The 24,997-nt window shown below is 51.0% G+C and overlaps 1 protein-coding gene across 3 annotated transcripts in view; it reads left to right on the top strand.

Annotated features, from left to right (window-relative positions):
• LOC123999476 (polypyrimidine tract-binding protein 3-like) overlaps positions 1 to 24,997 on the top strand; it is a 141,152-nt gene that overhangs the window by 94,484 nt on the left and 21,671 nt on the right. For all 3 annotated transcript variants that reach the window (XM_046305316.1, XM_046305317.1, XM_046305315.1), the window contains exons 7-8: positions 5,468 to 5,642; positions 18,064 to 18,138. In XM_046305316.1, the coding sequence (XP_046161272.1) occupies positions 5,468 to 5,642; positions 18,064 to 18,138 (250 nt within the window). The remainder of the gene's footprint in view (positions 1 to 5,467; positions 5,643 to 18,063; positions 18,139 to 24,997) is intronic.

The following is a 24,997-nucleotide window of genomic DNA, read 5'->3' as shown; positions in this document are numbered from 1 at the left end:
GTACTGGTACTTCCTGTATATAGCTCCACATTGATCTGGTACTTCCTGTATATAGCTCCACATTGATCTGGTACTCCCTGTATATAGCTCCACATTGATCTGGTACTCCCTGTATATAGCTCCACATTGATCTGGTACTCCCTGTATATAGCTCCACATTGATCTGGTACTTCCTGTATATAGCTCCACATTGATCTGGTACTGGTACTCCCTGTATATAGCTCCACATTGATCTGGTACTTCCTGTATATAGCTCCACATTGATCTGGTACTTCCTGTATATAGCTCTACATTGATCTGGTACTTCCTGTATATAGCTCCACATTGATCTGGTACTTCCTGTATATAGCTCCACATTGATCTGGTACTTCCTGTATATAGCTCCACATTGATCTGGTACTCCCTGTATATAGCTCCACATTGATCTGGTACTTCCTGTATATAGCTCCACATTGATCTGGTACTTCCTGTATATAGCTCCACATTGATCTGGTACTTCCTGTATATAGCTCCACATTGATCTGGTACTTCCTGTATATAGCTCCACATTGATCTGGTACTGGTACTCCCTGTATATAGCTCCACATTGATCTGGTACTTCCTGTATATAGCTCCAAATTGATCTGGTACTGGTACTCCCTGTATATAGCTCCACATTGATCTGGTACTTCCTGTATATAGCTCCACATTGATCTGGTACTGGTACTCCCTGTATATAGCTCCACATTGATCTGGTACTGGTACCCCCTATATATAGCTCCACATTGATCTGGTACACCCTGTATATAGCTCCACATTGATCTGGTACTTCCTGTATAGAGCTCCACATTGATCTGGTACTTCCTGTATATAGCTCCACATTGATCTGGTACTTCCTGTATAGAGCTCCACATTGATCTGGCACTCCCTGTATATAGCTCCACATTGATCTGGTACTTCCTGTATATAGCGCTACATTGATCTGGTACTGGTACTTCCTGTATATAGCTCCACATTGATCTGGTACTTCCTGTATATAGCTCCACATTGATCTGGTACTCCCTGTATATAGCTCCACATTGATCTGGTACTCCCTGTATATAGCTCCACATTGATCTGGTACTCCCTGTATATAGCTCCACATTGATCTGGTACTTCCTGTATATAGCTCCACATTGATCTGGTACTGGTACTCCCTGTATATAGCTCCACATTGATCTGGTACTTCCTGTATATAGCTCCACATTGATCTGGTACTTCCTGTATATAGCTCTACATTGATCTGGTACTTCCTGTATATAGCTCCACATTGATCTGGTACTTCCTGTATATAGCTCCACATTGATCTGGTACTTCCTGTATATAGCTCTACATTGATCTGGTACTTCCTGTATAGAGCTCCACATTGATCTGGTACTCCCTGTATATAGCTCCACATTGATCTGGTACTGGTACTCCCTGTATATAGCTCCACATTGATCTGGTACTGGTACTCCCTGTATATAGCTCCACATTGATCTGGTACTGGTACTCCCTGTATATAGCTCCACATTGATCTGGTACTCCCTGTATATAGCTCCACATTGATCTGGTACTCCCTGTATATAGCTCCACATTGATCTGGTACTGGTACTCCCTGTATATAGCTCTACATTGATCTGGTACTCCCTGTATATAGCTCCACATTGATCTGGTACTCCCTGTATATAGCTCCACATTGATCTGGTACTGGTACTCCCTGTATATAGCTCCACATTGATCTGGTACTCCCTGTATATAGCTCCACATTGATCTGGTACTGGTACTCCCTGTATATAGCTCCACATTGATCTGGTACTCCCTGTATATAGCTCCACATTGATCTGGTACTCCCTGTATATAGCTCCACATTGATCTGGTACTTCCTGTATATAGCGCTACATTGATCTGGTACTCCCTGTATATAGCTCTACATTGATCTGGTACTCCCTGTATATAGCGCTACATTGATCTGGTACTGGTACTCCCTGTATATAGCTCCACATTGATCTGGTACTCCCTGTATATAGCTCCACATTGATCTGGTACTCCCTGTATATAGCTCTACATTGATCTGGTACTCCCTGTATATAGCTCCACATTGATCTGGTACTCCCTGTATATAGCTCCACATTGATCTGGTACTCCCTGTATATAGCGCTACATTGATCTGGTACTCCCTGTATATAGCTCCACATTGATCTGGTACTCCCTGTATATAGCTCCACATTGATCTGGTACTCCCTGTATATAGCTCCACATTGATCTGGTACTCCCTGTATATAGCTCCACATTGATCTGGTACTCCCTGTATATAGCTACATTGATCTGGTACTGGTACTCCTGTATATAGCTCCACATTGATCTGGTACTCCCTGTATATAGCTCCACATTGATCTGGTACTCCCTGTATATAGCTCCACATTGATCTGGTACTCCCTGTATATAGCTCCACATTGATCTGGTACTGGTACTCCCTGTATATAGCTCCACATTGATCTGGTACTCCCTGTATATAGCTCCACATTGATCTGGTACTCCCTGTATATAGCTCCACATTGATCTGGTACTCCCTGTATATAGCTCCACATTGATCTGGTACTTCCTGTATATAGCTCCACATTGATCTGGTACTCCCTGTATATAGCTCCACATTGATCTGGTACTCCCTGTATATACCTCCACATTGATCTGGTACTCCCTGTATATAGCTCCACATTGATCTGGTACTCCCTGTATATAGCTCCACATTGATCTGGTACTTCCTGTATATAGCTCTACATTGATCTGGTACTTCCTGTATATAGCTCCATTCTTGTGTATTATATTTTACTATTTTATTCGTATTATTATTTGTATTCTGCATCGTTGGGAAGGGCTCGTAATCAAGCATTTCACGGTAAAGTCTACACCAGTTGTTTTCAGCGCATGTGACAAATATAATATAATGTGATTTGATTTGGTTAAAAGTAGTGCACTTTGTAGGGAATGGGATGCCATTTGTTAATCAGACCTTGTCACTTTGAATCAGTAACCTAACCTAGCTTGATGTTCTATATTCTCTGAGTGGTACAGTAACTGCTCTACAGAGGAGCCTGTTCTATATCCTCTGAGTGGTACAGTAACTGCTCTACAGAGGAGCCTGTTGTTCTATATCCTCTGAGTGGTACAGTAACTGCTCTACAGAGGAGCCTGTTGTTCTATATTCTCTGAGTGGTACAGTAACTGCTCTACAGAGGAGCCTGTTGTTCTATATTCTCTGAGTGGTACAGTAACTGCTCTACAGAGGAGCCTGTTGTTCTATATCCTCTGAGTGGTACAGTAACTGCTGTTCTACAGAGGAGCCTGTTGTTCTATATCCTCTGAGTGGTACAGTAACTGCTCTACAGAGGAGCCTGTTGTTCTATATCCTCTGAGTGGTACAGTAACTGCTCTACAGAGGAGCCTGTTGTTCTATATCCTCTGAGTGGTACAGTAACTGCTCTACAGAGGAGCCTGTTGTTCTATATTCTCTGAGTGGTACAGTAACTGCTCTACAGAGGAGCCTGTTGTTCTATATCCTCTGAGTGGTACAGTAACTGCTCTACAGAGGAGCCTGTTGTTCTATATCCTCTGAGTGGTACAGTAACTGCTGCTCTACAGAGGAGCCTGTTGTTCTATATTCTCTGAGTGGTACAGTAACTGCTGCTCTACAGAGGAGCCTGTTGTTCTATATTCTCTGAGTGGTACAGTAACTGCTCTACAGAGGAGCCTGTTGTTCTATATTCTCTGAGTGGTACAGTAACTGCTCTACAGAGGAGCCTGTTGTTCTATATCCTCTGAGTGGTACAGTAACTGCTCTACAGAGGAGCCTGTTGTTCTATATTCTCTGAGTGGTACAGTAACTGCTCTACAGAGGAGCCTGTTGTTCTATATCCTCTGAGTGGTACAGTAACTGCTCTACAGAGGAGCCTGTTGTTCTATATTCTCTGAGTGGTACAGTAACTGCTCTACAGAGGAGCCTGTTGTTCTATATCCTCTGAGTGGGACAGTAACTGCTCTACAGAGGAGCCTGTTGTTCTATATCCTCTGAGTGGTACAGTAACTGCTCTACAGAGGAGCCTGTTCTATATTCTCTGAGTGGTACAGTAACTGCTCTACAGAGGAGCCTGTTCTATATCCTCTGAGTGGTACAGTAACTGCTCTACAGAGGAGCCTGTTCTATATTCTCTGAGTGGTACAGTAACTGCTCTACAGAGGAGCCTGTTGTTCTATATCCTCTGAGTGGTACAGTAACTGCTCTACAGAGGAGCCTGTTGTTCTATATCCTCTGAGTGGTACAGTAACTGCTCTACAGAGGAGCCTGTTGTTCTATATTCTCTGAGTGGTACAGTAACTGCTCTACAGAGGAGCCTGTTGTTCTATATCCTCTGAGTGGTACAGTAACTGCTCTACAGAGGAGCCTGTTCTATATTCTCTGAGTGGGACAGTAACTGCTCTACAGAGGAGCCTGTTCTATATTCTCTGAGTGGTACAGTAACTGCTCTACAGAGGAGCCTGTTCTATATTCTCTGAGTGGTACAGTAACTGCTCTACAGAGGAGCCTGTTGTTCTATATCCTCTGAGTGGTACAGTAACTGCTCTACAGAGGAGCCTGTTGTTCTATATTCTCTGAGTGGTACAGTAACTGCTCTACAGAGGAGCCTGTTCTATATTCTCTGAGTGGTACAGTAACTGCTCTACAGAGGAGCCTGTTGTTCTATATTCTCTGAGTGGTACAGTAACTGCTCTACAGAGGAGCCTGTTGTTCTATATTCTCTGAGTGGTACAGTAACTGCTCTACAGAGGAGCCTGTTGTTCTATATCCTCTGAGTGGTACAGTAACTGCTCTACAGAGGAGCCTGTTGTTCTATATTCTCTGAGTGGTACAGTAACTGCTCTACAGAGGAGCCTGTTGTTCTATATTCTCTGAGTGGTACAGTAACTGCTCTACAGAGGAGCCTGTTGTTCTATATCCTCTGAGTGGTACAGTAACTGCTAATCTACGGAGGAGCCTGTTGAGTGGTACAGTAACTGTAGTGACACATATTCTCTCATTACTGTAAAACACTGTGGTTTTCTGATGATGGGATTCGTTTTTTCCTCTGCACTAGACTATAATGATGCACTTCATTCTTCACTGGGACCCTGTGTGAAGACTTGTTTATGGTGGTCACTCAGAGAGATACTCAGACATGTTTATGGTGGTCACTCAGAGAGATACTCAGAGAGATACTCAGACATGTTTATGGTGGTCACTCAGAGAGATACTCAGATGTGTTTATGGTGGTCACTCAGAGAGATACTCAGATGTGTTTATGGTGGTCACTCAGAGAGATACTCAGACATGTTTATGTGCCAATTATCCTGAAATGTACTATTTTGTATATATAATGAATGTCTGTCCAATCTATTTGTTGATCTAACACCCCCTCTCTCTCTCTTTCTCTAGACTTTAGATGGCCAGAACATCTATAACGCATGCTGCACTCTGCGTGTGGAGTTCTCCAAGCTGACCAGCCTGAATGTGAAATACAACAACGACAAAAGCCGAGATTTCACCCGCCTGGATCTTCCCTCTGGAGATGGACAACCTACCATGGACCCTGCCTTGACTGCCGCCTTCGGTGAGACCAACGGCGCTTATTACTTAGACCAGGAACCGTTAGCATTTCAACACTTAGCATTTCAACACTTAGCATTTCAACACTTAGCATTTCCGATCGGAAAACACATCACAGTTAGCCACAATTCAAACAGTCCCCTCCACATCCTGTCTGCCCCCTTCACTTCCTGTCATATTCATCACTTCCTGTCTGCCCCCTCCACTTCCTGTCTGCCCCTTCCATGTCCTCTCTTTCCCCCCTACTTCCTGTCTGCCCCCTCCACTTCCTGTCTGTCCCCTACACATCCTGTCTGTTCCCTCCACTTCCTGTCTGTCCCCTCCACATCCTGTCTGTTCCCTCCACTTCCTGTCTGTCCCTTACAATAAATTCATAGAAGTAGAAGAAGAAATGGACTACTTTAAAATGGAGAAAGCCCTCAATGGATCTGACCGTGCGGTCACAGAAACCAATATGGCAAAGATGCAACGAAGAGCCCTCTATCGACCTCTATGGTCTGTCCCCTCCACTTCCTGTCTGTCCCCTCCACATCCTGTCTGTCCCCTCCACTTCCTGTCTGTCCCCTCCACATCCTGTCTGTCCCCTCCACATCCTGTCTGTCCCCTCCACTTCCTGTCTGTCCCCTCCACATCTTGTCTGTCCCCTCCACATCCTGTCTGTCCCCTCCACTTCCTGTCTGTCCCCTCCACATCCTGTCTGTCCCCTCCACTTCCTGTCTGTCCCCTCCACATCCTGTCTGTCCCCTCCACTTCCTGCCTGTTTCTCACCTCTGGCTCATTCACAACCCACCCAATAATTGGTCATCAACATACAAACCGCTCTAATCTGAACGTGATGTCACTGTGATGTCACTGTGATGTCACTGTGATGTCACTGTGATGTCACTGTGATGTCAGTGAATGATGGTTTGAAAACACAGGTTGTGTTTTTTTTTAAATCAATTTGTGTTGACTAATTCGGATAAGCTTGTCCCTTAGGTAATGTAGTGGGGTAAAATGTATCATATATGATATTATATATTCCTCACATGCGACCTGCCTATTAAAAGGTTTATCTGACTTCATTTAACATTATTGTAAAACCAATCAATTATTATACGTTTAGCTGACTAAGAATGGTCATGAGAAGCCAATATCAAATAACTTATTATTTAATAACTTTATAAAATAAATGATTGCATTTCAAATAAAATGTTATTTGTCACATACACATGTTTAGCAGCTGTTATTGCGGATGTAGTGAAATGCTTGTGTTTCTAGCTCTGACAGTGCAGTAATATCTAACAATTAATATCTAACAATTTCACAACAATTCACACCAATACACACAAATCTAAGGTAAAGGAATGGAATTAAGAAAATGTAAATATATGTGTCGGAGCGGCATAGACTACTACTACTACTATACAATAGAATAGTGTAAAATAGTATAAAATACAGTATAGACATATGAGTAATGCAAAATACATCAACATTTTCTAACCTCTACAGGACCGGCATGAGGTTGTAAGGAACAAGAACATTTCCCAGGACATAGAAATGTCTGATATGGGATTACATTCTTGTTAATCTAACTGCACGGCCCAATTTACAGTAACTATTACAGTGAAAGAATACCATGCTATTGTTTGAGGAGAGTGAGCAGTTGTGAACTTGAACATGTATTAATAAACCAATTAGGCACAGGGTGGCAGGTAGCCTAGTGGTTAGAGTGTAGAGGTGGCAGGTAGCCTAGTGGTTAGAGTGTAGAGGTGGCAGGTAGCATAGTGGTTAGAGTGTAGAGGTGGTAGGTAGCCCAGTGGTTAGAGTGTAGAGGAGGCAGGTAGCCTAGTGGTTAGAGCGTAGAGGTGGCAGGGTAGCCTAGTGGTTAGAGTGTAGAGGAGGCAGGTAGCCTAGTGGTTAGAGTGTAGAGGTGGCAGGTAGCATAGTGGTTAGAGTGTAGAGGTGGCAGGTAGCATAGTGGTTAGAGTGTAGAGGTGGCAGGTAGCATAGTGGTTAGAGTGTAGAGGTGGCAGGTAGCATAGTGGTTAGAGTGTAGAGGTGGCAGGTAGCATAGTGGTTAGAGTGTAGAGGAGGCAGGTAGCCTAGTGGTTAGAGTGTAGAGGGAGCCTAGTGGTTAGAGTGTAGAGGAGGCAGGTAGCCTAGTGGTTAGAGTGTAGAGGTGGCAGGTAGCCTAGTGGTTAGAGTGTAGAGGAGGCAGGTAGCCTAGTGGTTAGAGTGTAGAGGTGGCAGGTAGCATAGTGGTTAGAGTGTAGAGGTGGCAGGTAGCATAGTGGTTAGAGTGTAGAGGTGGCAGGTAGCATAGTGGTTAGAGTGTAGAGGAGGCAGGTAGCCTAGTGGTTAGAGTGTAGAGGGAGCCTAGTGGTTAGAGTGTAGAGGTGGCAGGTAGCCTAGTGGTTAGAGTGTAGAGGTGGCAGGGTAGCCTAGTGGTTAGAGTGTAGAGGTGGCAGGTAGCATAGTGGTTAGAGTGTAGAGGTGGCAGGTAGCATAGTGGTTAGAGTGTAGAGGTGGCAGGTAGCATAGTGGTTAGAGTGTAGAGGAGGCAGGTAGCCTAGTGGTTAGAGTGTAGAGGTGGCAGGTAGCCTAGTGGTTAGAGTGTAGAGGAGGCAGGTAGCCTAGTGGTTAGAGTGTAGAGGTGGCAGGTAGCATAGTGGTTAGAGTGTAGAGGTAGAGTGGCAGGTAGCCTAGTGGTTAGAGTGTAGAGGTGGCAGGTAGCCTAGTGGTTAGAGTGTAGAGGAGGCAGGTAGCCTAGTGGTTAGAGTGTAGAGGTGGCAGGTAGCCTAGTGGTTAGAGTGTAGAGAAGGCAGGTAGCCTAGTGGTTAGAGTGTAGAGGTGGCAGGTAGCCTAGTGGTTAGAGTGTAGAGGCGGCAGGTAGCCTAGTGGTTAGAGTGTAGAGGTGGCAGGTAGACTAGTGGTTAGAGTGTAGAGGTGGCAGGTAGCAGCCTAGTGGTTAGAGTGTAGAGGAGGCAGGTAGCCTAGTGGTTAGAGTGTAGAGGTGGCAGGGTAGCCTAGTGGTTAGAGTGTAGAGGCAGGGCAGGTAGCCTAGTGGTTAGAGTGTAGAGGTGGCAGGTAGCCTAGTGGTTAGAGTGTAGAGGTGGCAGGTAGCCTAGTGGTTAGAGTGTAGAGGTGGCAGGGTAGCCTAGTGGTTAGAGTGTAGAGGTGGCAGGTAGCATAGTGGTTAGAGTGTAGAGGTGGCAGGTAGCATAGTGGTTAGAGTGTAGAGGAGGCAGGTAGCCTAGTGGTTAGAGTGTAGAGGGAGCCTAGTGGTTAGAGTGTAGAGGAGGCAGGTAGCCTAGTGGTTAGAGTGTAGAGGTGGCAGGTAGCATAGTGGTTAGAGTGTAGAGGAGGCAGGTAGCCTAGTGGTTAGAGTGTAGAGGGAGCCTAGTGGTTAGAGCGTAGAGGAGGCAGGTATCCTAGTGGTTAGAGTGTAGAGGTGGCAGGTAGCCTAGTGGTTAGAGTGTAGAGGAGGCAGGTAGCCTAGTGGTTGGAGTGTAGAGGTGGCAGGTAGCCTAGTGGTTAGAGTGTAGAGGCGGCAGGTATCCTAGTGGTTAGAGTGTAGAGGTGGCAGGTAGCATAGTGGTTAGAGTGTAGAGGAGGCAGGTAGCCTAGTGGTTAGAGTGTAGAGTGTAGAGGCAGGTAGCCTAGTGGTTAGAGTGTAGAGGTGGCAGGTAGCCTAGTGGTTAGAGTGTAGAGGTGGTGGCAGGTAGCCTAGTGGTTAGAGTGTAGAGGAGGCAGGTAGCCTAGTGGTTAGAGTGTAGAGGTGGCAGGTAGCCTAGTGGTTAGAGTGTAGAGGCGGCAGGTAGCCTAGTGGTTAGAGTGTAGAGGTGGCAGGTAGACTAGTGGTTAGTGGTTAGAGTGTAGAGGAGGCAGGTAGCCTAGTGGTTAGAGTGTAGAGGTGGCAGGTAGCCTAGTGGTTAGAGTGTAGAGGCAGGCAGGTAGAGCCTAGTGGTTAGAGTGTAGAGGTGGCAGGTAGCCTAGTGGTTAGAGTGTAGAGGTGGCAGGTAGCATAGTGGTTAGAGTGTAGAGGAGGCAGGTAGCCTAGTGGTTAGAGTGTAGAGGTGGCAGGGCAGGGTAGAGGTGGCCTAGTGGTTAGAGTGTAGAGGTGGCAGGGTAGCCTAGTGGTTAGAGTGTAGAGGTGGCAGGGTAGCCTAGTGGTTAGAGTGTAGAGGTGGCAGGTAGCCTAGTGGTTAGAGGTAGAGGTGGCAGGTAGCCTAGTGGTTAGAGTGGTAGAGGAGGCAGGTAGCCTAGTGGTTAGAGTGTAGAGGTGGCAGGTAGCCTAGTGGTTAGAGTGTAGAGGAGGCAGGTAGCCTAGTGGTGGTTAGAGTGTAGAGTGTGGCAGGTAGCCTAGTGGTTAGAGTGTAGAGGAGGCAGGTAGCCTAGTGGTTAGAGTGTAGAGGTGGCAGGTAGCCTAGTGGTTAGAGTGGTTAGAGTGTAGGAGGCAGGTAGCCTAGTGGTTAGAGTGTAGAGTGGCAGGTAGCCTAGTGGTTAGAGTGTAGAGGTGGCAGGTAGCCTAGTGGTTAGAGTGTAGAGGTGGCAGGTAGCCTAGTGGTTAGAGTGTAGAGGAGGCAGGTAGTAGTGGTTAGAGTGCAGGTAGCCTAGTGGTTAGAGTGTAGAGGTGGCAGGGCAGGTAGCCTAGTGGTTAGAGTGTAGAGGTGGCAGGTAGCCTAGTGGTTAGAGTGTAGAGGTGGCAGGTAGAGTGTAGAGGTGGCAGGTAGCCTAGTGGTTAGAGTGTAGAGGTGGCAGGTAGCCTAGTGGTTAGAGTGTAGAGGTGGCAGGTAGCCTAGTGGTTAGAGTGTAGAGGTGGCAGGTAGCAGGTAGAGGTGGCAGGTAGCCTAGTGGTTAGAGTGTAGAGGTGGCAGGTAGCCTAGTGGTTAGAGTGTAGAGGTGGCAGGTAGCCTAGTGGTTAGAGTGTAGAGGTGGCAGGTAGCATAGTGGTTAGAGTGTAGAGGAGGCAGGTAGCCTAGTGGTTAGAGTGTAGAGGTGGCAGGGTAGCCTAGTGGTTAGAGTGTAGAGGTGGCAGGGTAGCCTAGTGGTTAGAGTGTAGAGGTGGCAGGTAGCCTAGTGGTTAGAGTGTAGAGGTGGCAGGTAGCCTAGTGGTTAGAGTGTAGAGGCAGGCAGGTAGCCTAGTGGTTAGAGTGTAGAGGTGGCAGGTAGCCTAGTGGTTAGAGTGTAGAGGTGGCAGGTAGCCTAGTGGTTAGAGTGTAGAGGTGGCAGGTAGCCTAGTGGTTAGAGTGTAGAGGTGGCAGGTAGCCTAGTGGTTAGAGTGTAGAGGTGGCAGGTAGCCTAGTGGTTGAGTTAGAGGTAGTAGTGGTTAGAGGTGGCAGGTAGCATAGTGGTTAGAGTGTAGAGGTGGCAGGTAGCTAGTGGTTAGAGTGTAGAGGTGGCAGGTAGCCTAGTGGTTAGGTTAGGTAGCCTAGTGGTTAGAGTGTAGAGGTGGCAGGTAGCCTAGTGGTTAGAGTGTAGAGGTGGCAGGTAGCCTAGTGGTTAGAGTGTAGAGGTGGCAGGTAGCCTAGTGGTTAGAGTGTAGAGGAGGCAGGAGCCTAGTGGTTAGGTAGAGGAGGCAGGTAGCCTAGTGGTTAGAGTGGTTAGAGGTGGCAGGTAGCCTAGTGGTTAGAGTGTAGAGGTGGCAGGTAGCCTAGTGGTTAGAGTGTAGAGGTGGCAGGTAGCCTAGTGGTTAGAGTGTAGAGGAGGCAGGTAGCCTAGTGGTTAGAGTGTAGAGGTGGCAGGTAGCCTAGTGGTTAGAGTGTAGAGGTGGCAGGTAGCCTAGTGGTTAGAGTGTAGAGGTGGCAGGTAGCCTAGTGGTTAGAGTGTAGAGGTGGCAGGTAGCCTAGTGGTTAGAGTGTAGAGGTGGCAGGTAGCCTAGTGGTTAGAGTGTAGAGGTGGCAGGTAGCCTAGTGGTTAGAGTGTAGAGGTGGCAGGTAGCCTAGTGGTTAGAGTGTAGAGGTGGCAGGGCAGTGGTTAGTGTAGAGGAGGCCTAGTGGTTAGAGTGTAGAGGCGGCAGGTAGCCTAGTGGTTAGAGTGTAGAGGTGGCAGGTAGACTAGTGGTTAGAGTGTAGAGGTGGCAGGTAGCCTAGTGGTTAGAGTGTAGAGGTGGCAGGTAGCATAGTGGTTAGAGTGTAGAGGAGGCAGGTAGCCTAGTGGTTAGAGTGAAGAGGTGGCAGGTAGCATAGTGGTTAGAGTGTAGAGGAGGCAGGTAGTCTAGTGGTTAGAGTGTAGAGGTGGCAGGTAGCCTAGTGGTTAGAGTGTAGAGGAGGCAGGTAGACTAGTGGTTAGAGTGTAGAGGTGGCAGGGTAGCCTAGTGGTTAGAGTGTAGAGGCGGCAGGTAGCCTAGTGGTTAGAGTGTAGAGGTGGCAGGTAGCCTAGTGGTTAGAGTGTAGAGGTGGCAGGTAGCCTAGTGGTTAGAGTGTAGAGGAGGCAGGTAGACTAGTGATTAGAGTGTAGAGGTGGCAGGTAGTCTAGTGGTTAGAGTGTAGAGGAGGCAGGTAGACTAGTGGTTAGAGTGTAGAGGTGGCAGGTAGCATAGTGGTTAGAGTGTAGAGGTGGCAGGTAGCATAGTGGTTAGAGTGTAGAGGGAGCCTAGTGGTTAGAGCGTAGAGGAGGCAGGTAGCCTAGTGGGTAGAGTGTAGAGGTGGCAGGTAGCCTAGTGGTTAGAGTGTAGAGGAGGCAGGTAGCCTAGTGGTTGGAGTGTAGAGGTGGCAGGTAGCCTAGTGGTTAGAGTGTAGAGGCGGCAGGTATCCTAGTGGTTAGAGTGTAGAGGTGGCAGGTAGACTAGTGGTTAGAGTGTAGAGGTGGCAGGTAGCATAGTGGTTAGAGTGTAGAGGAGGCAGGTAGCCTAGTGGTTAGAGTGTAGAGGTGGCAGGGTAGCCTAGTGGTTAGAGTGTAGAGGTGGCAGGGTAGCCTAGTGGTTAGAGTGTAGAGGTGGCAGGGTAGCCTAGTGGTTAGAGTGTAGAGGTGGCAGGTAGCCTAGTGGTTAGAGTGTAGAGGAGGCAGGTAGACTAGTGGTTAGAGTGTAGAGGAGGCAGGTAGCCTAGTGGTTAGAGTGTAGAGGTGGCAGGTAGCCTAGTGGTTAGAGTGTAGAGGCGGCAGGTATCCTAGTGGTTAGAGTGTAGAGGTGGCAGGTAGACTAGTGGTTAGAGTGTAGAGGTGGCAGGTAGCCTAGTGGTTAGAGTGTAGAGGTGGCAGGTAGCATAGTGGTTAGAGTGTAGAGGAGGCAGGTAGCCTAGTGGTTAGAGTGAAGAGGTGGCAGGTAGCATAGTGGTTAGAGTGTAGAGGAGGCAGGTAGTCTAGTGGTTAGAGTGTAGAGGTGGCAGGTAGCCTAGTGGTTAGAGTGTAGAGGTGGCAGGTAGCATAGTGGTTAGAGTGTAGAGGTGGCAGGTAGCATAGTGGTTAGAGTGTAGAGGAGGCAGGTAGCCTAGTGGTTAGAGTGTAGAGGGAGCCTAGTGGTTAGAGTGTAGAGGAGGCAGGTAGCCTAGTGGTTAGAGTGTAGAGGTGGCAGGTAGCCTAGTGGTTAGAGTGTAGAGGAGGCAGGTAGCCTAGTGGTTAGAGTGTAGAGGGAGCCTAGTGGTTAGAGCGTAGAGGAGGCAGGTAGCCTAGTGGTTAGAGTGTAGAGGTGGCAGGTAGCCTAGTGGTTAGAGTGTAGAGGAGGCAGGTAGCCTAGTGGTTGGAGTGTAGAGGTGGCAGGTAGCCTAGTGGTTAGAGTGTAGAGGCGGCAGGTATCCTAGTGGTTAGAGTGTAGAGGTGGCAGGTAGACTAGTGGTTAGAGTGTAGAGGTGGCAGGTAGCATAGTGGTTAGAGTGTAGAGGAGGCAGGTAGCCTAGTGGTTAGAGTGTAGAGGTGGCAGGGTAGCCTAGTGGTTAGAGTGTAGAGGTGGCAGGTAGCCTAGTGGTTAGAGTGTAGAGGTGGCAGGTAGCATAGTGGTTAGAGTGTAGAGGAGGCAGGTAGCCTAGTGGTTAGAGTGAAGAGGTGGCAGGTAGCATAGTGGTTAGAGTGTAGAGGTGGAGGTAGCATAGTGGTTAGAGGTAGTCTAGTGGTTAGAGTGTAGAGGTGGCAGGTAGCCTAGTGGTTAGAGTGTAGAGGAGGCAGGTAGACTAGTGGTTAGAGTGTAGGCAGGTGGCTAGTGGTTAGGGTAGCCTAGTGGTTAGAGTGTAGAGGCGGCAGGTAGCCTAGTGGTTAGAGTGTAGAGGCGGCAGGTAGCCTAGTGGTTAGAGTGTAGAGGTGGCAGGTAGCCTAGTGGTTAGAGTGTAGAGGAGGCAGGTAGACTAGTGATTAGAGTGTAGAGGTGGCAGGTAGTCTAGTGGTTAGAGTGTAGAGGAGGCAGGTAGACTAGTGGTTAGAGTGTAGAGGTGGCAGGTAGCATAGTGGTTAGAGTGTAGAGGTGGCAGGTAGCATAGTGGTTAGAGTGTAGAGGTGGCAGGTAGCCTAGTGGTTAGAGTGTAGAGGTGGCAGGTAGCATAGTGGTTAGAGTGTAGAGGAGGCAGGTAGTCTAGTGGTTAGAGTGTAGAGGTGGCAGGTAGCCTAGTGGTTAGAGTGTAGAGGAGGCAGGTAGACTAGTGGTTAGAGTGTAGAGGTGGCAGGGTAGCCTAGTGGTTAGAGTGTAGAGGCGGCAGGTAGCCTAGTGGTTAGAGTGTAGAGGCGGCAGGTAGCCTAGTGGTTAGAGTGTAGAGGTGGCAGGTAGCCTAGTGGTTAGAGTGTAGAGGAGGCAGGTAGACTAGTGATTAGAGTGTAGAGGTGGCAGGTAGTCTAGTGGTTAGAGTGTAGAGGAGGCAGGTAGACTAGTGGTTAGAGTGTAGAGGTGGCAGGTAGCATAGTGGTTAGAGTGTAGAGGTGGCAGGTAGCATAGTGGTTAGAGTGTAGAGGTGGCAGGGTAGCCTAGTGGTTAGAGTGTAGAGGCGGCAGGTAGCCTAGTGGTTAGAGTGTAGAGGAGGCAGGTAGCCTAGTGGTTAGAGTGTAGAGGTGGCAGGTAGCCTAGTGGTTAGAGTGTAGAGGCGGCAGGTAGCCTAGTGGTTAGAGTGTAGAGGAGGCAGGTAGCCTAGTGGTTAGAGTGTAGAGGAGGCAGGTAGCCTAGTGGTTAGAGTGTTGGGCCAGTAACTGAAAGGTTGCTAGATTGAATCCCCGAGCTAAGGGAAAATTATGTTGTTCTGCCCCTGAACAAGGCATTTAACCCACTGTTTCTAGGCCGTCATTGTAAATAAGAATTTGTTTTTAACTGACTTGCATGGTTAATAAAATAAGAGGCATATTTTTATGTTATATATCAAGGCTTGATACAACATTTTGATCAGAAATGAATCTTTGCACAAACTCTGCTGCCATCTAGTGACTAAATTGCACCTAACTTGGAATAGTACGTTATGGCCTTTCTCTTGCATTTCAAAGACGATGGGGGGGGGGGGGTATTATCTTTTACCAGATCTGATGTGTTATACATATCCTACATAGGAGTAGAGGCGCTGTTGTACCTTCTTCACCACCCTGTCTGTTGTACCTTCTTCACCACCCTGTCTGTTGTACCTTCTTCACCACCCTGTCTGTTGTACCTTCTTCACCACCCTGTCTGTTGTACCTTCCTCACCACCCTGTCTGTTGTACCTTCTTCACCACCCTGTCTGTTGTACCTTCCTCACCACCCTGTCTGTTGTACCTTCCTCACCACCCTGTCTGTTGTACCTTCTTCACCACACTGTCTGTTGTACCTTCTTCACCACACTGTCTGTGTGGGTGGAACCATTTCAGATCGTCAGTGATGTGTACGCCGAGGAACTTGAAGCTTTCCACCTTCTCCACTGCTGTTCCGTCGATGTGGATAGAGGGCGTGTTCCCTCTGCTGTCTCCACTGCTGTTCCATCGATGTGAATAGGGGGCGTGTTCCCTCTGCTGTTCCATCGATGTGGATAGGGGAGTGCTCCCTCTGCTGTCTCCACTGCTGTTCCATCGATGTGGATAGGGGGCGTGTTCCCTCTGCTGTCTCCACTGCTGTTCCATCGATGTGGATAGGGGGCGTGCTCCCTCTGTTGTCTCCACTGCTGTTCCATCGATGTGGATAGGGGGCGTGTTCCCTCTGCTGTCTCCACTGCTGTTCCATCGATGTGGATAGGGGCCGTGCTCCCTCTGCTGTCTCCACTGCTGTTCCGTCGATGTGGATAGGGGGCGTGTTCCCTCTGCTGTCTCCTGAAGTCCACGATCAGCACCTTCGTTTTGTTGCCGTTGAGGAAGAGGTTATTTTCCTGCCACCACTCTCCGAGTGCCCTCACCTCCTCCCTGGAGGCCGCCTCGTCGTTGTTGGTAATCAAGCCTACTGCTGTTGTGTCGTCTGCAAACTTGATGATTGGCCACACAGTCGTGGGTGAACAGGGAGAACAGGAGGGGGCTGAGAACGCACCCTTGTGGGGCCCGAGTGTTGAGGATCAGCGACGTGGAGGTGTTGTTTCCTACCTTCACCACCTGGGGGCGGCCCGTCAGGAAGTCCAAGACCCGGTTGCACAGGGTGGGGTTCAGACCCAGAGCTTCGAGCTTAATGATGAGCTTGGAGTGTACTATGGTGTTGAATGCTGAGCTATAGTCAATGAACAGCATTCTCATATAGGTATTCCTCTTGTCCAGATGGGTTAGGGCAGTGTGCAGTGCGATGGTGATTGCATCGTCTGTGGATCTATTTGGACGGTAAGCAAATTGAAGTGGGTCTAGGGTGTCAGGTAGGGTGGAGGTGATATGATCCTTGACTAGTCTCTCAAAGCACTTCATGATGATGGAAGTGAGTGCTACGGGGGCGATAGTCATTTAGTTCAGTTACCTTTGTTTTCTTTGGTACAGGAACGATGGTGGCCATCTTGAAGCATGTGGGGACAGCAGACTGGAATAGGGAGAGATTGAATATGTCTGTAAACACTCTAGCCTGGTGGTCTGCACATGCTCTGAGGACACGGCTAGGGAGCCTTGCGAGGGTTAACACACTTAAATGCCGTAGTTACGTCAGCCACGGAGAGCCCACAGTCCTTGGGAGCGGGCCGCGTCGGTGGCACTGTGTTATCCTCACAGCGGGGGAAGAAGGTGTTTAGTTTGTCTGGAAGCAAGATGTCCGTGACGTTTTCTTTTTGTAATCTGTGATTGTCTGTAGACTTATTTTCCACCATAATTTTCAAATAAATTCATGAAAAATGACAGGCCTCCCTCATCTTTTTAAGTGGGAGAACTTGCACAATTGGTGGCTGACTAAATACTTTTTTGCCCCACTGTACATACTTGGAAGCGGTGGGTGGTGTGCGCGTGCCTCATGAGTCGGGACGAGAAGTCCACTCTGAATTTCTGTGCTAATAATTTAACAGCTATTGCCTAGGAGCTAGAAGCACGGCTGCCCTATCTGTCGGCGCCATCTTGGTGTTTTCCCATATCCGTTCTCATACTCGTTTTGTCAGACTACTTGTCACATCCGTAAACATCTTTAGCAGTAGTCAATCTGCTTATGCTGAAAAACCTTGTTAGTGCATAACGTGAAATTAACTTTTGAGTTTTCGGTCTTTTTTTAGCTCCAGACAAAAGCTAATATTTCATTTAAAACCATTTTGTTGAATAGGTGTTTGGTTAAAACTGCACTAAATAGCAAATAGAGCACAGGTTGAACCCTTATCACACCTAGCTCTCTGCTGTCACAAAACTGGTTGGTTCTGTAGTGTAACAAGAGAAGAGACTCTGCGTCCCAAATTGCATCGTATGCCCAATATAGTGCACTATTTAGCGAATAGGGTCCCATTTGGGAGGAAGGAATGCTTGTAGGGATTGAGCTTGCGAACATTCCTCTTCTTTAATGAACTGTAAACCTTCCAACATTTAATTTCCTGTATTGTCTGCCCCCTCCACAACAACCCCCCCCCCCCACAATGAGGAAATTGCAAAGCAGTGTCCCCTTTTGGGATTGCTTTGTGAGCAACGTGTATCATATGGAATAGTCTACTGTTTGTAGGGTCCAATTCACACACTTAAGAAGACAACATCCCCGGGTATCCCTACTGTCTCTGATCTGGAGGACTCACTAAACGCACATGAGTAATTTGTAAATGATGTCGTGTTGGCTATCTGTAAATTGGTGCCATCTGGTTAGCTTAATATAAGGAATTAGAAATTATTTATATTTTTGACTTTTGATACTTCAGTATATTTAAAACCAAATACTTTTAGACTTTTACTCAAGTAGTGTTTTACTGGTTGACTTTCACTTTTACTTGATTAATTTTCTATTAAGGTATCTTTACTTTTTCTCAAGTATGACTATTGGATACTTTTCCCAACAATGCTGCTTTGTCTGGCTTTTTGGGATCTTAGGAAAGTTAAGCACTGAGGTAAAAAGGGCTTTATATTTTATACATTTAATTGAATTGATTGATTGATTGATTGATTGACTGATTGATTGATTGATTGATTTGTGTTTCCAGGTGCTCCAGGTATCATCTCTTCGCCTTATGCTGGGGCAGCAGGTTTTGGCCCCGCGATCGGGTTCCCCCAAGCAGGTAGGTACCATCCCACTATCACCCTCCTCCTGCCCCATAACCCCTATATAGGTAGGTACCACCCTCCTCCTGCCCCATACCCCCTATATAGATAGGTACCACCCTCCTCCTGCCCCATACCCCCTATATAGGTAGGTACCACCCCACTATCACCCTCCTCCTGCCCCATACCCCCTATATAGATAGGTACCACCCTCCTCCTGCCCCATATCCCCCTATATAGGTAGGTCACCCTCCTCCTGCCCCACCCCAGGTATCACCCTCCTCCTGCCCCATATCCCCTATATAGGTAGGTATCACCCTCCTCCTGCCCCATACCCCCTATATAGATAGGTATCACCCTCCTCCTGCCCCATACCCCCTATATAGGTAGGTACCACCCCACTATCACCCTCCTCCTGCCCCACACCCCCTATATAGATAGGTACCACCCTCCTCCTGCCCCATACCCCCTATATAGGTAGGTACCACCCTCTTCCTGCCCCATACCCCCTATATAGGTAGGTACCACCCTCCTCCTGCCCCATACCCCCTATATAGGTAGGTACCACCCCACTATCACCCTCCTCCAGCCCCATATCCCCTATATAGGTAGGTATCACCCTCCTCCTGCCCCATATCCCCTATAGGTATCACCCCACTATCACCCTCCTCCTGCCCCATAACCCCTATATAGATAGGTATCACCCTCCTCCTGCCCCATACCCCCTATATAGATAGGTACCACCCTCCTCCAGCCCCATACCCCCTATATAGGTAGGTACTATCATAGACAATACAATCACTAGAACATTGTTAGCCCCTCAGACAACGGCAGCCCCATTGACTTGACTGGGGAATCATCCTCAGACCACCAGCCCCATTGACTTGACTGGGGAATCATCCTCAGACCACCAGCCCCATTGACTTGACTGGGGAATCATCCTCCTCCAGCCCCATACCCCCTTGACTTGACTGGGGAATCATCCTCAGACCACCAGCCCCATTGACTTGACTGGGAGTCATCCTCCTCCAGCCCCAGCCCCATTGACTTGACTGGGGAATCATCCTCAGACCCTCAGCCCCATTGACCCCCTTGACTGGGGAATCATCCCCAGACCCCATACCCCATTGACTTGACTGGGGAATCATCCTCCTGCCCCAGCCCCATTGACTTGACTGGGGAATCATCCCCAGACCTCGGCCTGCCCCATTGACTTGACTGGGGAATCATCCTCCTCCGCCCCAGCCCCATTGACTTGACTGGGGAATCATCCTCAGACCCCAGCCCCATTGACTTGACTGGGGAATCATCCCCAGCCCCATACCCCATTGACTTGACTGGGGAATCATCCCCTCTTTCTGCCCCACCCCCATTGACTTGACTGAGGAATCATCCCCAGACCGCTATATAGATAGGCAGCCCCATTGACTTCCTGGGGAATCATCCCATACCCCTATATAGGCAGCCCCATTGACTTGACTGGGGAATCATCCTCCAGACCACCATACCCCATTGACTTGACTGGGAGTCATCCTCCTCCTGCCCCAGTCCCATTGACTTGACTGGGGAGTCATCCTCTTCCTGCCCCATCCCATTGACTTGACTGGGGAATCATCCCCAGACCTCCTCCAGCCCCATTGACTTGACTGGTAGGAGTCATCCTCAGCCCCGGCAGTCCCATTGACTTGACTGGGGAGTCATCCTCCTCCTGCCCCAGTCCCATTGACTTGACTGGGGAGTCATCCTAGACCTGCCCCGGCAGTCCCATTGACTTGACTGGGGAATCATCCTCAGACCACCAGCCCCATTGACTTGACTGGGGAGTCATCCTCAGACCACCAGCCCCATTGACTTGACTGGGGAGTCATCCTCAGACCACCAGCCCCATTGACTTGACTGGGGAGTCATCCTCAGACCCCGCCAGTCCCATTGACTTGACTGGGGAGTCATCCTCAGACCGCGGCAGTCCCATTGACTTGACTGGGGAGTCATCCTCAGACCGCGGCAGTCCCATTGACTTGACTGGGGAGTCATCCTCAGACCGCGGCAGTCCCATTGACTTGACTGGGGAGTCATCCTCAGACCGCGGCAGCCCCATTGACTTGACTGGGGAATCATCCTCAGACCGCGGCAGTCCCATTGACTTGACTGGGGAGTCATCCTCAGACCACGGCAGCCCCATTGACTTGACTGGGGAGTCATCCTCAGACCACCAGCCCCATTGACTTGATTAGGGAATCATCCTCAGACCACCAGCCCCATTGACTTGACTGGGGAATCATCCTCAGACCGCGGCAGCCCCATTGACTTGACTGGGGAATCATCCTCAGACCACGGCAGCCCCATTGACTTGACTGGGGAGTCATCCTCAGACCGCGGCAGTCCCATTGACTTGACTGGGGAATCATCCTCAGACCACCAGTCCCATTGACTTGACTGGGGAATCATCCTCAGACCACGGCAGCCCCATTGACTTGACTGGGGAATCATCCTCAGACCACCAGCCCCATTGACTTGACTGGGGAATCATCCTCAGACCGCGGCAGCCCCATTGACTTGACTGGGGAATCATCCCAGACCGCGGCAGCCCCATTGACTTGACTGGGGAGTCATCCTCAGACCGCGGCAGTCCCATTGACTTGACTGGGGAGTCATCCTCAGACCACCAGTCCCATTGACTTGACTGGGGAGTCATCCTCAGACCGCGGCAGCCCCATTGACTTGACTGGGGAGTCATCCTCAGACCGCGGCAGTCCCATTGACTTGATTAGGGAATCATGTTCTAGTGTTTCTATTTTTATAAGTACATAATCTCAACCATCATCATCATCATCATCATCATCATCTTTCTCCCACTCTCCGCCTGCGTCCCTAATGTACTATATAGTGAATAGGGTGCCATTTGGGACACCCCCCTCACCTCACCTCCCCTCTCCTACAGTCTCTCCTCCCCTCCCCCCTCACCTCTCCTTACCTCTCCTACCGTCTCTCCTCCCCCTCACCTCTCCTTGACTTCTCCTACAGTCATCCTCCCCTCCCCCTCACCTCACCTCCCTTCTCCTACCGTCTCTCCTCCCCCTCACCTCTCCTTACCTCTCCTACCGTCTCTCCTCCCCCTCACCTCTCCTTACCTCTCCTACAGTCTCTCCTCCCCTCCCCCTCACCTCTCCTCCCCTCCCCCCCCTCACCTCTCCTCCCCTCTCCTACAGTCTCACCTCCCCTCCCCCTCACCTCTCTCACCTCTCCTACCGTCTCACCTCCCCTCACCTCCCCTCCCAACCCTCACCTCTCCTACTGTGAATCCTCCCCTCCCCCTCACCTCTCCTCCCCTCCCCCTCACCTCCCCTCCCCCTCACCTCTCCTCCCATCCCCCTCACCTCTCCTTACCTCTCCTACCGTCTCTCCTCCCCCTCACCTCACCTACCGTCTCTCCTCCCCCTCACCTCTCCTACCGTCTCTCCTCCCCCTCACCTCTCCTCCCATCCCCCTCACCTCTCCTTACCTCTCCTACCGTCTCTCCTCCCCCTCACCTCTCCTACCGTCTCTCCTCCCCCTCACCTCTCCTCCCATCCCCCTCACCTCTCCTTACCTCTCCTACCGTCTCTCCTCCCCCTCACCTCTCCTCCCATCCCCCTCACCTCTCCTTACCTCACCTACCGTCTCTCCTCCCCCTTACCTCTCCTACCGTCTCTCCTCCCCCATCACCTCTCCTCCCATCCCCCTCACCTCTCCTACCGTCTCTCCTCCCCCTCACCTCTCCTCCCATCCCCCTCACCTCTCCTTACCTCACCTACCGTCTCTCCTCCCCCTTACCTCTCCTACCGTCTCTCCTCCCCCATCACCTCTCCTCCCATCCCCCCTCACCTCTCCTACCGTCTCTCCTCTCCTTACCTCACCTACCGTCTCTCCTCCCCCTTACCTCTCCTACCGTCTCTCCTCCCCCATCACCTCTCCTCCCATCCCCCTCACCTCTCCTACCGTCTCTCCTCCCCCTCACCTCTCCTCCCATCCCCCTCACCTCTCCTTACCTCACCTACCGTCTCTCCTCCCCCTTACCTCTCCTACCGTCTCTCCTCCCCCATCACCTCTCCTCCCATCCCCCCTCACCTCTCCTACCGTCTCTCCTCTCCTTACCTCACCTACCGTCTCTCCTCTCCTTACCTTTCCTACCGTCTCTCCTCCCCCCCCTCACCTCACCTACCGTCTCTCCTCTCCTTACCTCTCCTACAGTCTCTCCTCCCCCTCACCTCTCCTACCGTCTCTCCTCCCCCTCACCTCACCTCCCCTCTCCTACAGTCTCTCCTCCCCTCCCCCTCACCTCTCCTTATCTCTCCTACCGTCTCTCCTCCCCCTCACCTCTCCTTACCTCTCCTACAGTCTCTCCTCCCCCTCACCTCTCCTACCGTCTCTCCTCCCCCTCACCTCACCTCCCCTCTCCTACAGTCTCTCCTCCCCTCCCCCTCACCTCTCCTTATCTCTCCTACCGTCTCTCCTCCCCCTCCCCTCTCCTACAGTCTCTCCTCCCCCCCCCTCACCTCTCCTTATCTCTCCTACCGTCTCTCCTCCCCCCTCCCCTCTCCTACAGTCTCTCCTCCCCTCCCCCTCACCTCTCCTTACCTCTCCTACCGTCTCTCCTCCCCCCTCACCTCACCTCCCCTCTTCTACAGTCTCTCCTCCCCTCCCCCCTCACCTCTCCTTATCTCTCCTACCGTCTCTCCTCCCCCTCCCCTCTCCTACAGTCTCTCCTCCCCTCCCCCTCACCTCTCCTTATCTCTCCTACCGTCTCTCCTCCCCCTCACCTCTCCTCACCTCTCCTACAGTCTCTCCTCCCCTCCCCCTCACCTCTCCTCACCTCTCCTACCGTCTCTCCTCCCCCCCACCTCCCCTCTCCTACAGTCTCTCCTCCCCCCCCTCTCCTCTCCTTACCTCTCCTACAGTCTCTCCTCCCCCTCACCTCTCCTACAGTCTTACCTCCCCTCCCCCTCACCTCTCCTCCCCTCTCCTACAGTCTCACCTCCCCTCCCCCTCACCTCTCCTCCCCTCTCCTACAGTCTCACCCTCCCTCCCCCTCACCTCTCCTCCCCTCTCCTACAGTCTCACCTCCCCTCCCCCTCACCTCTCCTCCCCTCTCCTACAGTCTCACCTCCCCTCCCCCTCACCTCTCCTCCCCTCTCCTACAGTCTCACCTCCCCTCCCCCTCACCTCTCCTCCCCTCTACTACAGTCTCTCCTCCCCTCACCCCTCACCCCTCTCCTACCGTCTCACCTCCCCTCCCCCTCACCTCTCCTTACCTCTCCTACCGTCTCACCTCCCCCTCCCCCTCACCTCTCCTCCCCCCCCCTCACCTCTCCTCACCTCTCCTACCGTCTCACCTCCCCTCCCCCTCACCTCTCCTCTCCTCCCCTCCCCCTCACCTCTCCTTACCTCTCCTACCGTCTCTCCTCCCCTCCCCCCTCACCTCTCCTCACCTCTCCTACAGTCTCTCCTCCCCTCCCCCTCACCTCTCCCTCCCCCTCACCTCCCTCACCTCTCCTACAGTCTCTCCTCCCCTCCCCCTCACCTCTCCCCTCCCCCCTCACCTTACCTCTCCTACCGTCTCTCCTCCCCCCTCACCTCTCCTCACCTCTCCTACAGTCTCTCCTCCCCCCCCTCACCTCTCCTACAGTCTCTCCTCCCTCCCCCTCACCTCTCCCCTCCCCCTCACCTCTCCTCCCTCTCCTACAGTCTCTCCTCCCCTCCCCCTCTCCTCTCCTTACCTCTCCTACAGTCTCTCCTCCCCCTCACCTCTCCTACAGTCTTACCTCCCCTCCCCCTCACCTCTCCTCCCCTCTCCTACAGTCTCACCTCCCCTCCCCCTCACCTCTCCTCCCCTCTCCTACAGTCTCACCTCCCCCCCCCTCACCTCTCCTCCCTCTCCTACAGTCTCACCTCCCCTCCCCCTCACCTCTCCTCCCCTCTCCTACAGTCTCACCTCCCCTCCCCCCTCACCTCTCCTCCCCTCTCCTACAGTCTCACCTCCCCTCCCCCTCACCTCTCCTCCCCTCTACTACAGTCTCTCCTCCCCTCACCCCTCACCTCTCCTACCGTCTCACCTCCCCTCCCCCTCACCTCTCCTTACCTCTCCTACCGTCTCACCTCCCCTCCCCCTCACCTCTCCTCCCCTCCCCCTCACCTCTCCTCACCTCTCCTACCGTCTCACCTCCCCTCCCCCTCACCTCTCCTCTCCTCCCCTCCCCCCTCACCTCTCCTTACCTCTCCTACCGTCTCTCCTCCCCTCCCCCTCACCTCTCCTCACCTCTCCTACAGTCTCTCCTCCCCTCCCCCTCACCTCTCCCCTCCCCCTCACCTCTCCTCACCTCTCCTACAGTCTCTCCTCCCCTCCCCCTCACCTCTCCCCTCCCCCTCACCTTACCTCTCCTACCGTCTCTCCTCCCCCCTCACCTCTCCTCACCTCTCCTACAGTCTCTCCTCCCCCCTCACCTCTCCTACAGTCTCTCCTCCCCTCCCCCTCACCTCTCCCCTCCCCCTCACCTCTCCTCACCTCTCCTACAGTCTCCTCCCCTCCCCCTCACCCTCCCCCTCCCCCTCACCTTACCTCTCCTACCGTCTCTCCTCCCCCCTCACCTCTCCTCACCTCTCCTACAGTCTCTCCTCCCCTCCCCCTCACCTCTCCTACCGTCTCACCTCCCCTCCCCCTCACCTCTCCTCACCTCTCCTACCGTCTCTCCTCCCCCCTCACCTCTCCTCCCCACTCCTACAGTCTCACCTCCCCTCCCCCTCACCTCTCCTCCCCTCTCCTACAGTCTCACCTCCCCTCCCCCTCACCTCTCCTTACCTCTCCTACCGTCTCTCCTCCCCCTCACCTCTCCTACCGTC

Source organism: Oncorhynchus gorbuscha, linkage group LG16 (assembly GCF_021184085.1).
Source record: "Oncorhynchus gorbuscha isolate QuinsamMale2020 ecotype Even-year linkage group LG16, OgorEven_v1.0, whole genome shotgun sequence".
In the NCBI taxonomy this organism is placed as follows: domain Eukaryota; kingdom Metazoa; phylum Chordata; class Actinopteri; order Salmoniformes; family Salmonidae; genus Oncorhynchus; species Oncorhynchus gorbuscha.
The sequence above is the reverse complement of the archived record's forward strand: the minus strand, read 5'-3'. Positions and strand labels throughout refer to the sequence as shown.